At 42.8% G+C, this 18067-nt stretch overlaps 1 protein-coding gene across 1 annotated transcript in view; it reads right to left on the reverse strand.

The window, feature by feature from the left end:
- The window catches only part of LOC110972336 (CST complex subunit CTC1-like), a 33463-nt gene extending 19254 nt beyond the window's left edge, over positions 1 to 14209 (reverse strand). The window contains 11 exon segments of the mRNA XM_051943871.1: positions 3539 to 3693; positions 3826 to 3896; positions 4193 to 4328; positions 4390 to 4511; positions 4664 to 4710; positions 9505 to 9642; positions 9758 to 9847; positions 9922 to 10342; positions 10607 to 10721; positions 10805 to 10974; positions 14178 to 14209. Coding sequence (XP_051799831.1) covers positions 3539 to 3693; positions 3826 to 3896; positions 4193 to 4328; positions 4390 to 4511; positions 4664 to 4710; positions 9505 to 9642; positions 9758 to 9847; positions 9922 to 10342; positions 10607 to 10721; positions 10805 to 10974; positions 14178 to 14194 — 1482 coding nt within the window. The 5' untranslated portion in view covers positions 14195 to 14209.
- Positions 14210 to 18067: the final 3858 nt, after the last annotated feature.

Genomic DNA, 18067 nt, shown 5'->3' on the forward strand with positions numbered 1-18067 from the left:
CAACACGATGTTATGATCAAAAGTTATCAAAGGATTCTTGCAGAGTCAAAGGGTGTGGACATGGCGACCTCCAGAATTTTGATGGTTCGCCATGAAACATCGAGTGCTACCTAACTATCCTCTGCATGCTCCAATCTACCTCAGACCTCACATGATTAAACACAGTCCTGTCCTGATCACATTTATTGGCTAAAATACATCCACAGCATCTACCATAGCGCCCCCTAAAAGAATTTAAAAAATAGCCTCCACACAGACTTTCACCTATGACTATGAAATTTGGCATGCATATGTAGCACATCAGTGCAAGCAAAAAAGTCTCTTGGAGTCATTCTCTAAACACAACAGAAAGTCAGCCATTCTGAATTAAATGTCAGATTTTTGGTGTTTTTGGTCATTTTCAACAATTCATTTGTCACTGGCAATAACTCCAAAACACCTGAATTTGGGAAAATATATAAGAAACGCCTTCAGGTTGCATATTTGCGAAAATTGTTCACAAAACTCAAAGGGCATGGCCATGGCGGCCAACTGAACTTTAATGTTACGCCATGAAGCAGGACGTCTTGTGTAAATCCCCTGTACATGCTGTAATCTACCTCAAACTTTACATGTTTGATCAGAGTCCAGTCCTGATGAGTTTCATAGACCACTATACAGTCACAGAGATAGCGCCACCTGGTGGATGGACACAAAGTGCTGCAAAAATAGTCTGTACATGCTCCAATCTGTCTGAAATTTGACCTGAGTGCTCAGAATCCAGTCCTCGTTACATCCATGAGCCTAAATACACTTTGTCGCAGCATTGCCTGGTGGACATGCTTGGGGTCGCCGACCAGCAAGGATGCGAGGACCCGTTCAACGCTGCTCGCAGCTTTAATTATTATTATTATTTGTCTCTCAGAACAACTGCATTTTTGAGGGCCTAAACATGCTCAAAAACTCATGAAAATTTGTACACACACCAGAACTGGTGAAAAATTTCATATTCTAAAGGAATTGTGGTAGTGTATGACAAAATGGCTCCATAGCGCCCCCTACAAAATTTTAAAAAGTGGTATTAGGCCAACTCGGAGGGAATTTGGCCGAGAGCTAAAAAATTTGGGAGGCATATGCAGCACATCAGGAAACACAAAAAAGTCAATCACAGCCATGCTCTACACCCAACAGGAAGTGCGCCATCATGCGTTAACTGTACAAAATCTATGATGAACTCCTCCTAGGGGAAAAGTCTGAGCGATCTGAAATTTTGCCAGTACATACAGCAGACCTTCCTGAGAAAAAGTTATCAAAATCTTCCTCCATAGTTAAAGGGTGTGGTCGTGGCGGCCTGTCGAAATTTGATCCTTCGCCATGAAACAGGAAATGCTGTCTAACTCTCCTGAACATGCTCCGATCTGAATGAAACTTTACATGTATGATCACAGACCTGCCTCGATGACATCCATACAGCAAGATTCATTCACAGTCACAGCGCCACCTTGTGGTATCAAGAATTTGACATTTTTTAGACTTTCATGTGCTATTCTTAGCCTGTTGCTCAGATTCACCTCAGATGTTGTGACATAAGCCTGAACACATTGATGATGAAGCACAGAAAAAATGGTGACGTGTGATGAAAAGGCGTGTCTGTGGCGGGAAGGCAAAGTTTGATGTTTCGCCATGAAAATTGAAGTGTTCATATCTCAGCTGCAAAGGATCCTATCTGCCCCAAACTTCATGTGCTGGACACCAGAACCAGTTTGAGGACATCCACACTGAAAAATTTAGAAAAAGTCATAGCGCCACCTCTTGGTAACAAGCAGTTTAGAAATTACATTTGCACACATCATTGCTCCAAACTTTGTCATATCATTCTGAAAATTGGTCAGCTAATTCTTCACCCCCAGACAATACCACAGTGTGAAGATTTTGATATTTGATGAAATGCTGTTGCCGTGGCAACGCGTTGTTTTTGTGACAAACAAAGTACTTTTTGACAGGCTTAGAATGTTCAACAGCTCACCAAAATTTACACACACACATCACAGTCGTCTCAAGGAATAACACTGTATGCATCTCTGCAGGGCATGTGCTATAGCGCCCCCTGCAGTATGTTTAATAAACAGCCCCGGCAGCATGTTTCACCTACATCCACAAAATTTGGGAGGCCAATAGAGCACACCAGGACACACAAAAAAGCCTCTTGGAGCCATCCCCTAAACTCAACAGGAAGTCCGCCATTTTGAATTAAGTGGATAAAATTTCTGTATTTTTTTCATTTTTGAGAGCGAACTCCTCCTCGGGGTTAAGGTCTAGAGAGCTGAAATTTTGCCAGGATATACAACACGATGTTATGATCAAAAGTTATTAAAAGATTCTTGCAGAGTCAAAGGGTGTGGACATGGCGACCTCCAGAATTTTGATGGTTCGCCATGAAACATCAAGTGCTATCTAGCTATCCTCTGCATGCTCCAATCTACCTCAGACCTCACATGATTGAACACAGTCCTGTCCTGATCACATTTATTGGCCAAAATACATCCACAGTATGTGTCATAGCGCCCCCTACAGAATTTTTAAAAATAGCCTCCACACAGACTTTCACCTATGACTATGAAATTTGGCATGCATATGTAACACGTCAGTGCAAACAAAAAAGTCTCTTGGAGTCATTCTCTAAACACAACAGGAAGTCCGCTATTTTGAATTAAATGTCAGATTTTTGGTGTTTTTGATCATTTTCAACAATTCATTTCTTACAGGCAATAGCTCCAAAACATCTGAAATTGGGACAATATATACTACACGCCTTCAGGTTGAGTATTTGTGAAAATTGTTCACAAAACTCAAAGGGCGTGGCCATGGCGGCCAACTGAACTTTAATGTTACGCCATGAAGCAGGACGTCTTATGTAAATCCCCTGTACATGCTGCAATCTGCCTCAAACTTAACATGTTTGATCAGAGTCCAGTCCTGATGAGTTTCATAGACCAATATACAGTAACACAGATAGCGCCACCTGGTGGATGGACAGAAAGTGCTGCATAAATAGCCTGTACATAATCCAATCTGCCTGAAATTTGACCTGTGTGCTCAGAATCCAGCCCTCGTTACATCCGTGGGCCTAAATACACTCTCAGTCGTAGCATTGCCTGGTGGAAAGGCTTGGGGTCGCCGACCAGCAAGGATGCGAGGACCCGTTCAACGCTGCTCGCAGCTTTAATTACAACTTATTGTTCTATGTTTCATTGTATGTTACACTGTTTTGTATTCCTTATCACTGCTATGTCCATTTTCTCCCTAAAGGAGAAAATGGACATTAGCAAATTAGCATTGTGCTATAATTCGGCATATTGACTCCAATTTCTGAACAGACGGGCATTCAGTGTGCACTGTCCCTACCAAACGAGGAAATTAATTAATGAAAAAATGAATGCCCCTGTGAGTAATACTACAATAGATACCATGTGTACAGTGTGTATTGTTTGCAGTACCTGTGTGTACAGTGTGTACTTTTTGTAATATCTGTGTGTACAGTGTATACTTTTTGCAGTACCTGTGTGTACACACTGCCACACAGTGAGCAGCTCCACTGCAGCTGCAGGAACAGGAAACACACCACATGACCTTTGACCTGACCCACAAAGCAGCTCTGCTCTGAGCTCAGAGCCCACGGACCCAGATGCATGATGGGAGCAGGAGGAGGGGGCGGAGCCACGCTGAGAGAAACAAACACACTGATCAATATGTCAATAAGCCATAAACACACTGACCAATACATCCATAAACACACTGCTCAATAGGTCAGAATCAATAATCAATGAGACTTATTGATCCATAATTACCTGGTGTCTCCCTGAGAGACGACGGTTATCGAGCTGACAGGTAGAAACCTGCAGTACACACTTCCTGTCCTGGAACACACACACACACACATATTATAAACTCAGTGTTACTACATATCTGTAAACATTCACCTGTGTGTCTGTGTGTGTGTAGGTGCGTGTCCACTATATGCGATTTGTCCACATGGCAATGCACCGCATCTGACAATGGCACCGCCGGCGGGCAGTCACTATCGGACCACATCATTGTCATATGACAATGCCACAAAACCGCCCGCCAGCCGCGCGATTTTCAGATGCAGTGCGTTGCCGTCCGGGGAAATTGTATATAGTGGACACGCACCTTTTATGTGTGTGTGTGTTACCTGGACTGCCTCCTCTGCACAGCAGACAGCAGCAAGGTGTTGCCAGGCAACAGTCCAGGTGGGTAGGGGGTGTGGCTTAAGTCCAGGTACACATGGAGACTCCTCCCACTTTGGTCACACAACGTGAGACGCACACCTGAAGTGACACACAGTTCAAACCAGAACTGCATCCAGAACAACTGTTTCTACCTGTTCACTCAGGTATGTGTTCACCTGTATGTATTTACCCGAGTGTTCACCTGTGTATCCACAGTGGGTGGTCCTGTCTCTCACACTGATCCTCTCAGACACTAGACCCTGGAAACACACCATCTCTGACCTGAAGAACACACACACACACACACACACACACACACACACACACACACACACACACACACACACACACACACACACCAGTGTTTTGATGCTGCAGTTCCTCCGTCGACCACAGGAGACGACTCTGAGTCAAAGTGAGGACGATCAGTTTACCTGCTGTCCAAAACATCAGAGACAGAAAGGACCGTGGATGAGAGAACCTGGAGACACAGAGAGAGACAGGAGGACATTTCTACACTGTAAGGACGTTTCTACACTGTAAGGACGTTTCTGCATTGCAAGGATGTTTCTATGCTGTGAAGACATTTTTACACTGTAAGGACACTTTTACACTATAAGGATGTTTATACGCTGTGAGGACATTTTTACACTGTAAGGACACTTTTACGCTATAAGGATGTTTATACGCTGTGATGACATTTCTACACTGAGGACATTTTTACACTGTAACGACGTTTCTACACTGTGAAGATGCTTCTGCACTGTAAGGACGTTTCTACACTGTGAGGACACTTTTACACTATAAGGATGTTTATACGCTGTGAGGACATTTTTACACTGTAAGGACACTTTTACACTATAAGGATGTTTATACGCTGTGATGACATTTCTACACTGAGGACATTTTTACACTGTAACGACGTTTCTACACTGTGAAGATGCTTCTGCACTGTAAGGACGTTTCTACACTGTGAGGACACTTTTACACTATAAGGATGTTTATACGCTGTGAGGACATTTTTACACTGTAAGGACACTTTTACACTATAAGGATGTTTATACGCTGTGAGGACGTTTTTTCACTGTAAGGACATTTTTACAGTGTAAGGATGTTTATACGCTGTGAGGACATTTTTACACTGTAAGGACACTTTTACACTATAAGGATGTTTATACGCTGTGAGGACATTTTTACACTGTAAGGACACTTTTACACTATAAGGATGTTTATACGCTGTGACGACATTTCTACACTGAGGACATTTTTACAGTGTAACGACGTTTCTACACTGTGAAGATGCTTCTGCACTGTAAGGACGTTTCTACACTGTAAGGACACTTTTACACTATAAGGATGTTTATACGCTGTGAGGACATTTTTTCACTGTAAGGACATTTTTACAGTGTAAGAATGTTTATACGCTGTGAGGACATTTTTACACTGTAAGGACACTTTTACACTATAAGGATGTTTATACGCTGTGAGGACATTTCTACACTGAGGACATTTTTACACTGTAACGACGTTTCTACACTGTGAAGATGCTTCTGCACTGTAAGGACGTTTCTACACTGTGAGGACGTTTCAACACCGAGGACGTTTCTGCACTGTGGGGTCATTGCTACACTGTAAGGACGTTTTTTGCTGTGAGTACGTTTCTACATTGTAAGGATGTTTCTACGCTGTGAGGACATTTCTACAATGAGGATGTTTCTGCCATGTAAGGACGTTTCAACACTGAGGACATTTCTGCACTGTGGGGTCATTTCTACACTGTGAGGACGTTTCTACATTGTAAGGATGTTTCTACGCTGTGAGGACATTTTTTTCCACTGTAAGGACGTTTCTATAGGGTGATATCAGGTAAACTGGGCCATCAGGTAAAATGGGCCATTTAAGCTTTGGATGTCCTCACCCCTCTGATTTTTAGAGCCAATGACAGCAAATGGTCTCAAATGTTTGCCACAACTGTACTTAACATGAAACAACAGATTTTATTGGTCTGTGGTTGTTTTTGTGGGCGGAGATAAGATTCAAATCCACACTGCACCAGAAAACTGCGTGGTGAGTGGACTGGCATAAGAGTTTCTGATAAAAATTACAAGGATGATGTCAATTAAAGAAACATGTATATATAAAATTTTTGATGTATAATATCTGTCTTGATGACACCTATCAGAAATAATGCTTAAAGTTTGGTATTTGGACATTTTTTTTTCAAAGACTGACATTTTTGTTAGTGGCCCAATTTAGCTGAACCTATTCAGGTAAGTTGGGCCCCCTGGTTTCAGCTAAAATGGGCCACCCTTTTTGTCAGTCACACATGCACACATGTACACATTTGAAGGGAACGGAGTAGGCATTTATGTGAAAAGGATGCATCTGCCTAAAAATAATGATGATCAGTGTTTTCAGTAACAATCCATTGACTTTATCTACAGTGAGTATGGCAAACAAGAAGCAAGTGAGAGGAAAAGAGAGAGGGACTGAGAGATGGAGGAAGAAAGGAGACAAGCAGAGGAGACAGAAAGTGAGAGAACAGTTGAGGATAGATGAAGAGAGGAGGAACAAGGACCAGAGAGGAAAAGAGACGACCCAAAGGCAACAGAGGAATGGATCAAGTGTCTCGTGTTCAATCTGGTGCCATGAGAGCTGTGGCAAAGAGAACGGCATCTATGATGATGACGGCTTCACCTGTCAGGACTGTATTTAAATTTGTGCTTTAAGTAGCCTAGGCCATGACATGTGTACCTACCCAAGCACACACACATTTTAAAATTTGGACTATTTAGATATTATTGAGGTTCAGTGTATGCAATCATTCCATTTGTCGGCCTAGTAGGTTGCAGTTGTTTTTTTAATCATTATTTATGTGTTTTATACCCAAGTTCATAGTGCCATGTGGATTCAATACATTTGCCACGAGCAGATCAGTTAATCATTTACAATGTAATGAATTGTCCTGATATTATTAAATTGTTCTTACACAGTATGTTGCCATATTGACAGTTTTTTTACAATAAAAATTGATGACTATCCCTTTGCAGTTGGACTGGCCCAACTTACCTGATAAGCGTCCCATTTTACCTGATCAGCTGGCCCATTTTACCTGAACTTTGCTTGTGTAAAAAAATTGGCACAGCTGATGTATCAAGACCTGTAGGAACTCAACAATTCTATTTACTAGATAATTTCAATGCAAAATTAAAAGAAAACATCCATTACTAGCCATAAAACCACATTTTAATAGAATCCATTGTTTTTTGTTAGTGCTACAAGCGATTTACCAAAAAGTGGCCCATTTTAGCTGATATCACCCTACTGTGAAGATGATTCTACACTGTAAGGACGTTTCAACACTGTGAGGAGATTTCAACACCGATGACGTTTCTGCGCTGTAAGGACGTTTCAACACTGAGGACATTTCTGCACTGTGGGGTCATTTCTACACTGTGAGGACTTTTCAACACTGTGAAGACAATTCTGCACTGTGAGGATGTTTCTACATTGTGAGGACATTTCTACACTGCAAGGACGTTTCTGCACTGTGAGAACATTTCTTCATTGTAAGGATGTTTCTACGCTGTGACGACATTTCTACACTGTGAGGACGTTTTCACATTGCGACGACATTTCTACACTGTACGGACGTTTCTACGCTGTCAGGAAATTTCAACACCGAGGACATTTCTGCACTGTGGGGACGTTACTACACTGTGGGGACATTTCTACACTGTGGGGACATTTCTACACTGTGGGGACATTTCTACACTGTGGGGACATTTCTACACTGTGGGGACATTTCTACACTGTGGGGACATTTCTACACTGTGAGGACGTTTCTGCACTGTGGGGACATTTCTACACTGTGGGGACGTTTCTACACTGTGAGGACGTTTCTGCACTGTGGGGACATTTCTACACTGTGGGGACGTTTCTACACTGTGAGGACATTTCTACACTGTGGGGACGTTTCTACACTGTGGGGACATTTCTACACTGTGGGGACATTTCTACACTGTGAGGACATTTCTACACTGTGAGGACATTTCTACACTGTGGGGACATTTCTACACTGTGAGGACGTTTCTGCACTGTGGGGACATTTCTACACTGTGGGGACGTTTCTACACTGTGAGGACGTTTCTGCACTGTGGGGACATTTCTACACTGTGGGGACGTTTCTACACTGTGAGGACGTTTCTGCACTGTGGGGACATTTCTACACTGTGGGGACGTTTCTACACTGTGAGGACATTTCTACACTGTGGGGACGTTTCTACACTGTGGGGACATTTCTACACTGTGGGGACATTTCTACACTGTGGGGACGTTTCTACACTGTGAGGACGTTTCTGCACTGTGGGGACATTTCTACACTGTGGGGACGTTTCTACACTGTGAGGACGTTTCTACACTGTGAGGACGTTTCTGCACTGTGGGGACATTTCTACACTGTGGGGACGTTTCTACACTGTGAGGACATTTCTACACTGTGGGGACATTTCTACACTGTGGGGACATTTCTACACTGTGAGGACATTTCTACACTGTGGGGACATTTCTACACTGTGAGGACGTTTCTGCACTGTGGGGACATTTCTACACTGTGGGGACGTTTCTACACTGTGAGGACGTTTCTGCACTGTGGGGACATTTCTACACTGTGGGGACGTTTCTACACTGTGAGGACGTTTCTACACTGTGAGGACATTTCTACACTGTGGGGACGTTTCTACACTGTGGGGACGTTTCTACACTGTGGGGACGTTACTACACTGTGGGGACGTTACTACACTGTGGGGACATTTCTACACTGTGGGGACGTTTCTACACTGTGAGGACATTTCTACACTGTGGGGACGTTTCTACACTGTGGGGACGTTACTACACTGTGGGGACGTTACTACACTGTGGGGACGTTACTACACTGTGAGGACATTTCTACACTGTGGGGACGTTTCTACACTGTGGGGACGTTACTACACTGTGGGGACGTTTCTACACTGTGAGGACATTTCTACACTGTGGGGACGTTTCTACACTGTGGGGACGTTACTACACTGTGGGGACGTTACTACACTGTGGGGACGTTACTACACTGTGGGGACATTTCTACACTGTGGGGACATTTCTACACTGTGGGGACGTTACTACACTGTGGGGACATTTCTACACTGTGGGGACATTTCTACACTGTGGGGACATTTGAGGTCAGAATCAGAATCCTTTCATTATCAGATTTGTCACAAAGACAGAGACACCATGTTACCTGTCTGCAGGTGTGCAGGAGCTGTGGGCGTGTTAGAGTGTGGAGTCTCCAATCAGACGTGACCTGAAGGGTGGAGTCAGTTTGGAGCTCCACCCCACTCTGTCCAGAGACTCCAGAGCCAATGAAAACACTGGGATCCTGGTGGACAGACACTGTAATTTACAGCTGTTCAATAAAGGTTTACAACCAAATAACCTCCAAACAGGTGAGTCCGCAGCCCGCCCCTCAGTGACATCATCACAGGTGGAGTTACCTGAGTGTTAACAGCAATGAGTCTGTAGAAACATCCAGGATGGAGGACAGGAAACCATCGAGCAGATGCACCTGAGAACACCAGAACCACCTGAACACACATAGACAAAGGTAACCACACACACAGGTAAACAGGTAACCAGGTGATCCAGGTGTGTCTCTCACCTTGTCCTCTTCCTCTCTCTCCGCCTCTCTGGCTGTCATTGGTTCATTCTTTGGGTCCCGCCCCCATCTGACCACTGGACCAATCACAGCAGCTCTGGCTGAGAAGCACAGTGTCAGCCCCGCCTCCTCCTTTGTATCCGCCCCTGTGTTTCTCAAGGCCACGCCCTCTTTCTGCTCCACCTTGATCACCATGGAGACGCAGGGCCGGGAGCCACCGCCCACAGAGCTCGTTGTCATGGTAACAGAGGAGGCAGAGTGAGAGGAGCCTGTGTCTTCTTCTCTTTTCCTCTTCCTGTCTGCAGTCTTCTTCCTCGCTGTGACATCACCTGCTGACTGCTCCCTCTTCTGCCTCAGGTGAGTTACCATGGCGACAGATGGACTCAGGATGTGGAGGTGGTCCAGAGAAAACTGCAGGTAAACTCTGTCAAAGTACGCACACGCACACACACACACACACACACACACACAGCAGATACATACACACACACACACACACGTAAAAAGTGTGTTTATGTTACTGAGTGCGTACCTGGTCTCTCTGTCTGTGTGTGTGTGTGTGTGTGTGTGTGTGTATCTGCTGTGTGTGTGTGTGTGTGTGTGTGTGTGTGTTACTGAGTGTGTACCTGCTGTGTGTGTGTGTTACTCAGTGTGTACCTGGTCTATGTGTGTGTTACTGAGGGTGTACCTGGTGTGTCTGTCAGTGATGAACTTCTCCTGGTCCAGGTGTTGGTAGGAGGGGAACTCTGATTGGAGGAATCTCTCCGTTACCATGGTGAACTGTCGGACACACACCAGACATCCTGCAACACACACACAGATAATACACAGCTGTAGTGGTGACCTCTGACCTGTGTGTGTTCCTGAGTGTGTGTGTGTTGTGTACCTATCCAGGCGGTGTTGTAGGACGCTCTCTGTCTTCTGCTGTGGTCCTCGCTGGTTTCCGTGGTGACGCAGGCCACGCCTCCTGTAGCGTCTCTGAGCTGTAGAGTCTGTCTGAGTTCAGACATCTGAGATGGAAAATCCAACACACCGACCAGCAGCAGGGGGCGCCGCCTGACACACAACACAACAAACACAACAACACACAAAGACACACAACACAGAGACATACAACACAGGCAACAGAGAGACAACACGCAGAGACAACACAAACAGACAAAAAGAGAACACTACTTCATCAAAACAGTCACACGTGTGATAATCAGTCACTGATGCTGCATCTGGACTCATCACAACATCTGTCCTGTTTACCAGGTTTATTTTGACCACATAGCATGCTACATGCTACATTCTGTGTTACATGCTGTAAATTACATGTTACATGCTACATGTGAGGGTTCAGGCTGTTCACGCTGCAACATGGAGCTACAAACAGGTTCTACAGGTGAACGTCATGCTAATAGAACGATATCTCTGTAGAACACGATGCTGTTCTCTGTTTTCTACAGAACGACTGTTTTAATTATAAAAGTCATTAATTAAAGATCTGCAGACTTTCCCCACCTTCAGAGTTTGATGAGATTAAGATCAGTGATGAGTGTTTGTGTTCATAGTTTACAGACTAATGAGGTGAATGTCTCTTTATGCAAAGGTTCTCTCTGGAACCTTTAGCTCATCTCACTGGAGAACGATAGAACATCAGTTATAACGATGGCCAATATCCAACCTACCATTTCTCTCTAAAATTCTGGAAAGAACAGTCGCAAATCAATTATGTGAACACTTACAAAGGAATAATTTGTTTGAAATGTTTCAGTCAGGCTTCAGAGTGCATCATAGCACAGAAACAGCTCTGGTGAAAGTTACTAATGACCTCATAGCATCAGATAATGGACTAGTCTCTATACTTGTTTTGTTAGATCTTAGTGCAGCGTTTGACACAATCGACCACAACATTTTATTACAGCGTCTAGAACATTCAATTGGCATTAAAGGGACAGCACTGGACTGGTTTAAATCCTACTTATCAGATAGGTTCCAGTTTGTGCATGTCAACAATAACTCTTCTGAGCATACTAAAGTTAATCATGGAGTTCCTCAGGGTTCTGTCTTAGGACCGATACTTTTCACATTATACATGCTTCCTTTAGGCAATATTATTAGGAAGCATTGTATTAACTTCCATTGTTATGCAGATGACACACAATTGTATTTATCTATGAAGCCAGATGAAACTGATCAGTTAGCTAGACTGCAAGATTGTCTTAAGGACATTAAAACCTGGATGACTTTTAACTAGGGATGTCCAATAATATCGGCCCACCGATATTATTGGCCCGATATTGGCATAAAAATGTAATATCTGAGAATATCGTTAGCGGTTTTTTTGCCTATAATGAAAACCGATAAAATAATACGTGGATTTCGCCGAATAAATACAGGCCTATGGGCTCCCGAGACATTTACCGGCGCGCAAATGATGACCTCATCAAACTGCGTCGTGAAGCGTATACACAAACGTGGGTGGCTGCAGTAGCAAGCTTGCTAGCTCTGTGCCTGACTATGTCTGCGGTTTGGAATTATTTCCAAGTGTCTCCTTCGGATATTAAACTTGCGATTTGCAATGACTGCAAAGCGTTGGTTATGCGAGGCGGAACCAAGACTTCTTCCTTCAATACTTCCAATTTAATCTCCCACCTCAGGATGAATCATTCAGAGAGATACGTGGCATTTGTATAGCAAAGTAATGAAACGAAACAACAGAGACAGGCTGCACTGAAAAAAAACACTCAGTTGAAGCTTAAAGAGTCAACCGAGAAAAAACAAAAATATAACAAGGACCACCCCAGGGCGAAAGCCATCACTCAGAAAATCATGGAGTGTATCGCACTGGATAACCAGCCCTTTTCTATCGTGCAAGACGCCAGATTCACCAAACTTGTGGAGTTCCTCGAGCCACGCTTTGCCATGCCCAATCGCAAGTATTTCTCAGATGTTTGCTTACCCGAGTTGTACAGTGTTGTTTACAGCCACGTCGAGAAGCTAATTGCTGATGCTGTATCCATTAGCTTCACAACAGATATCTGGTCTTCAAGCGTTAGCCAGGTTAGCATGTTGAGCTTGACTGCTCAATGGCTAGATAAGGACTTTGTGCTTAAAAAGTCTGTGCTTCATTCTCAAGAGTGCCGTGGGTCTCATACGGCAGAAGCAATCGCATCTGCTTTTGAAGGGATGTTTGAGACGTGGAAAATCTGCAAGGAGAATGTGCATGTAGTAGTCAGAGACAACGGACGCAATATGGCCAAAGCTACGTCGGAGTTTGGTGTCACAAGTCTGCCCTGCATGGCGCACACCTTGCAGCTCGCAGTGAACAGAGGTGCCCTGTCTCAACGCAGCATTGCAGATGCCCTGGCTGTGGGGAGGCGAGTTGTAGGCCACTTCAAGCACTCACCGCTTGCTTGCAGTCGTTTTGAAGACATACAAAAAGAACTCAACATGCCTGTGAAAAAGCTCCAACAAGACGTCCACACCAGGTGGAATTCCACTTACTATATTATATGATGCAGAACCTGGTGGAGCAGAAGAGGGTTTTAAGTGCATATGCTGCTGATTATGAACTCCCAGCAACACTGACAGCAACTCAGTGGGGAATTTTGGAGAAGATGACCACCCTACTGGAACCCTTTGAACAGCTAACTAAGGACATCAGCTCTGCGGAGGCCACTGCTGCAGATGTCATCCCTGATGTGGTATCCCTGACACGGCTGCTTGCCAAGATGGATGAATCAGACAAAGGTGTTCAAACAGCCAAACATGCTCTATTGGAAGCTGTCAGTAAACGCTTTAATGGTGTGCAAAGTGAACCTCTTTATGCAACTGCAACCATGGTTGATGCTCGTTACAAAGACCGTTATTTTGACCTGGATAACAAGGAGGGAGCACGGAATATGCTGCTGAAGATTGTGGATGAAATGGCCAGTGTGGGCAATGATCAGCAAGAAAAGGCTGCTGGTGCCAGTGCAGATGACCCAGGCCAGGAGGACCAGGACCCCCCACCTAAGAGGGCCCGAACTGGGAGCCTGCAGGACATGTACCAAGAAATCCTCACAGAGAATGATGTCACCAAACAAGCAACTACAGGCGAAACAGCATCACAGGTGAGTAAATAATAAACTTGATTAGCAAATTTATTTCATTTGCAGAGTGCTTCACATGAAAATGTACATAAAGTAAAATAAACTTTTGGCTGTCAGTGCTTTGAAGAAAAGTAAGTAAGATTATTTTTGTTTTTACTTTTTCTTTAGGTGTATGCATACCTGGGAGAACCCACCATCCTCAAGACAGCATGCCCTTTGAAGTACTGGAGGTCCACCCAGGTCCGCTTGCCCGAGTTGCACGCAAGTACCTCACTGCACCCTGTACCAGCGCAGACAGCGAACGGCTGTTCAGCGTCATCTCCAATGTCATCGATGAGAAGAGAAATCGCATACATTGCAACAATGCTGAGATTCTTATTTTCATTCAGAAAAATCTACCTCTCACGTATATGGACAAGGGAAAAAATTAGACCAATCATATAGGTGAGTCAGCATCAGTCTTTGAGCCTCATTTGTTGCACTCTAAAGGAGCATTATGTTTACTTGTCTGGACTGAAGCTGTTTTTATTTTTTGTGCCTTTCTTGTTTTTATTTGCACATTTTTGTTACTCATACGAAAGAGCAGGGTTGACTGAGCCCAGTTTATGATTTTAATGATTGTGTTAGCAAAGTTATGGCCTGTTATGAAGGCCAGTCGGACTTTTAGCCTTATTCACTGGAAGGAGGACTTTGTTTACTACTCTGGAAGGTCTGGACTGAAACTTTGTGCCTTCCTTGTTCTTATTGCACACTACGTTAATGTTGCATCTTTTTGTTGTTGCTCATGTGGAGCAGTGCTGATTGTGCCCAGCTTATAATTTCAATGATTGCATTAGCCCAAGTAATGGGCTTATATTTATTTTGCACTTTAAAATGTTTCCTTTTTTTGCACTTTACCACATGCCTAAAGTATTGTTTGTAGCTCAAAGAAATGTGCAGTTTTCAAAATTGTACAGTATAGTTGCCACATTGTGAATTAATCCAATTAAGGTGATTGAGTTTTAGTTAAAGAAACAGTCCATGAAGCAGCCTACAAATCAGGCATGTCATTGGGAAATTACCAAATAAGTGAATCCTTGGAAGCGAGGGAGCGTAGCGACCGAGCCGGGGGGAGGGTTTATGAGGGGGGAGGGTTTGGGAGCTCCCCTCCCATGCAAGAAACCTTTGAAATTTAAAGGCTGAAATGGTGCATTCTGGTGAACTCTTGACACCTAGAATTCTTAAACATGAAGGCTTAAAAAAATGTCTGTATGGGACCTTCTATGCACCCCCCAAAAACAGCACAAAGTCATGTTAATGTGATGAAACCAAATATTTATACTGGATTCAAATTTGAATGAGCCACATGAAGTCATCACTATGTGTGCTTTCTGATCGACCATGGGAGTGAGCCTCTTCTGTTGAGGAACCTGTGGGGCAATGCCACTGGGTTGTTGTAACCATAGACATAATAAAGAGTAGACGCCGCATCGACCGCTACTGTCTATTGGGGCTGACGAGCGGTGGGGCCGCCCTCTTGGTCCGCTGTATGACAGCGCATTTAATCCATCTTAACTCTGAATATTAAACTGATTTTCACGCGTTTTTTATTTTTATTTTTTGCTGCAAACGTCATACATGTAGCTATGATACAGGACAAATGGTTCGGCGTATTTTAATATTCATAGCGGGAATAATAGATAATAATAATAATAATAATAATAATAATAGGTAATAGAATATTCTGATATTAAGCTCGACTGTAGACAGGTATTTTGCAAACACTGTAAACACACACACACTAATATATGTTAGAGAAGCAGATAATGGCAGCAAAGTCAATTATTTTAATAATTTGAAGAGACAATATATGATTACACTATATATACATATATAAACTAAATACTGACTAATGAACACATTAGTCAGTTTTCTGATATATTGATTATATTGATACTCCATACATGATTTATATATGTAGTATGATTTTCTCTGATATATAACTTTTACATATATATGTGAATGATGCTGATACTCCATCTATGATTTATATATATTCATTTTCTCTGATATATAACTTCTGTCTATTGTTTTATATAAAAATATGTGTTCATTAGTCAGTATTTGTTTATATATGTATTTATAGCGTAATCATATATTGTCTCTTCAAATTATTAAAATAATTGACTTTGCTGCCATTATCTGCTTCTCTAACATATATTAGTGTGTGTGTGTTTACAGTGTTTGCAAAATACCTGTCTACAGTGGAGCTTAATATCAGAATATTCTATTACCTATTATTATTATTATCTATTATTCCCGCTATGAATATTAAAATATTCATAGCCATGTTGTACTCCCTGATGGCCTTTTTTGAAGCCTTGATGATCTCTGGTTCCCATTTATTGCATGGCTCCAAACCAGCCATTTTAATGTTCATAATAGAGGAGAGTGTTCCCTCTAGAGCCACAGTGCTCCTGGTCTTAGTTCTGTTCAGTCCAACCAGTGAAAACAGTCATATTAGGTCCAAAACTAGCAAAATTATTGATTTATTTATGTCGTATATTTGGCTTATATATCTCTCTCTTTGCTATCTCCACTTTCCAATCATACAGGTCAATAGGGGTGGTGGAGTGATTATTATTATTATTATCATCATCATCATCATCATCATCATTATTCACATAATCATACGTGAATGAGCTCAGCTCCTGTTTCACTGTGTGTATCCGATGCTGGAGCTGATGCTCCAGAATGAAGTCACCCCAAAGATAGTATATGGTTAAAAAAAATAAAAAGTGCACACCCAACTCTATGAACAACCAGAACCTTCACAGTGCATTTCAGACTAACTAGCTAGCTAAGTAGCAGCGTTCTTTTAGAGCTGAAATGTCACTTTTGACCGCAGAACAACAAAGGTAAGACGTGCACAGAAATACAGCAGCGTCTCACGCTGCCTCCTGTACAGAGACTCTCTCCTACAGAGTGAACAAGCCAGGTTTTTATTTGTCAAACGGAGCATTTGGTTCATTAATTACATGGGACTTTCTGCTGTTAGCTGGGGGGCTGGAGCTAACTTATTGTTACTATCAGCAGTGATGAATACTTACTCTCCTGAAAACATTTCGTATATCCATTCTTGTTCACGTTCTTCTCCTAATGCTGCTCTAGTCCGTTCTGTGTGCTCGTTCCCTATAAACACATGCTGCAGGTACCAGCAGCCTAGGTTGGAGGGAAAACGTGGACTGGATTTCAGTGATGTGGGCGTGCTCCATATGAACAAGTGGAATGGACTGGATAACGACGCACTGACTCAGACTCTCTGCCTTCCACTATGAAGTGAAGAGAAACTAAGATTTATGATCGTATCTAAGTTAAAATGACTGGTTATGTGATTATGTATTTAAACTCATATTCTGGTCACATTATATGGAACTTTTTGGCACTTTTTTGTAAAAAAAAAACAAAAACAACTTTTTAAAAAACAAATGAATATAAAATTATTTAGGGGGGCTTATGAATATTTTAGGCCTAGTGACGCCACTGATCCCAGTACATATATAACTTTGAAGGTAAGTGGCATCGCATCCTACATAACTAGTGCTAGCTTAACTGTAGGGCTTGCCAAACATGTACCTTATCATTTTATTTTCTAGTATTTGTACATTACTATTTTTTGCTTAGTTAGCTACTAGAATCCACTTTACACTTTAGTCTTTGGTACTTAGCCCGTTGCGCTTCAGTTGCGCTTCAGTGTCCCGCCCGCGGTACACTTTGAGATCTGCATAAGCAATTTGCTAAATGTCTGAAACTGCAAATGCGATTATACAAACATTATACGCCGATGGAAAGCTTAGATTCTCATGAATCCGCCGGTATAAACCACTTTCAGATGTAATTACCACAGCGGGTGAGAAAAACACATTTGTCCGACAAAAACAAATATCCATCCATCCGTTCTCTATACACGGCTTCAACGTACACAGCGCGACTCACATTTCCGGGTTCATTATTACACACAGATGAAAATATTCCACAAAAAACGGCCATAATCCAACCTTTTACATCCAGACGACACAAGCCAGTAAACT

This window comes from Acanthochromis polyacanthus, chromosome 23, assembly GCF_021347895.1.
Source record: "Acanthochromis polyacanthus isolate Apoly-LR-REF ecotype Palm Island chromosome 23, KAUST_Apoly_ChrSc, whole genome shotgun sequence".
Classification (NCBI taxonomy): Eukaryota; Metazoa; Chordata; class Actinopteri; family Pomacentridae; genus Acanthochromis; species Acanthochromis polyacanthus.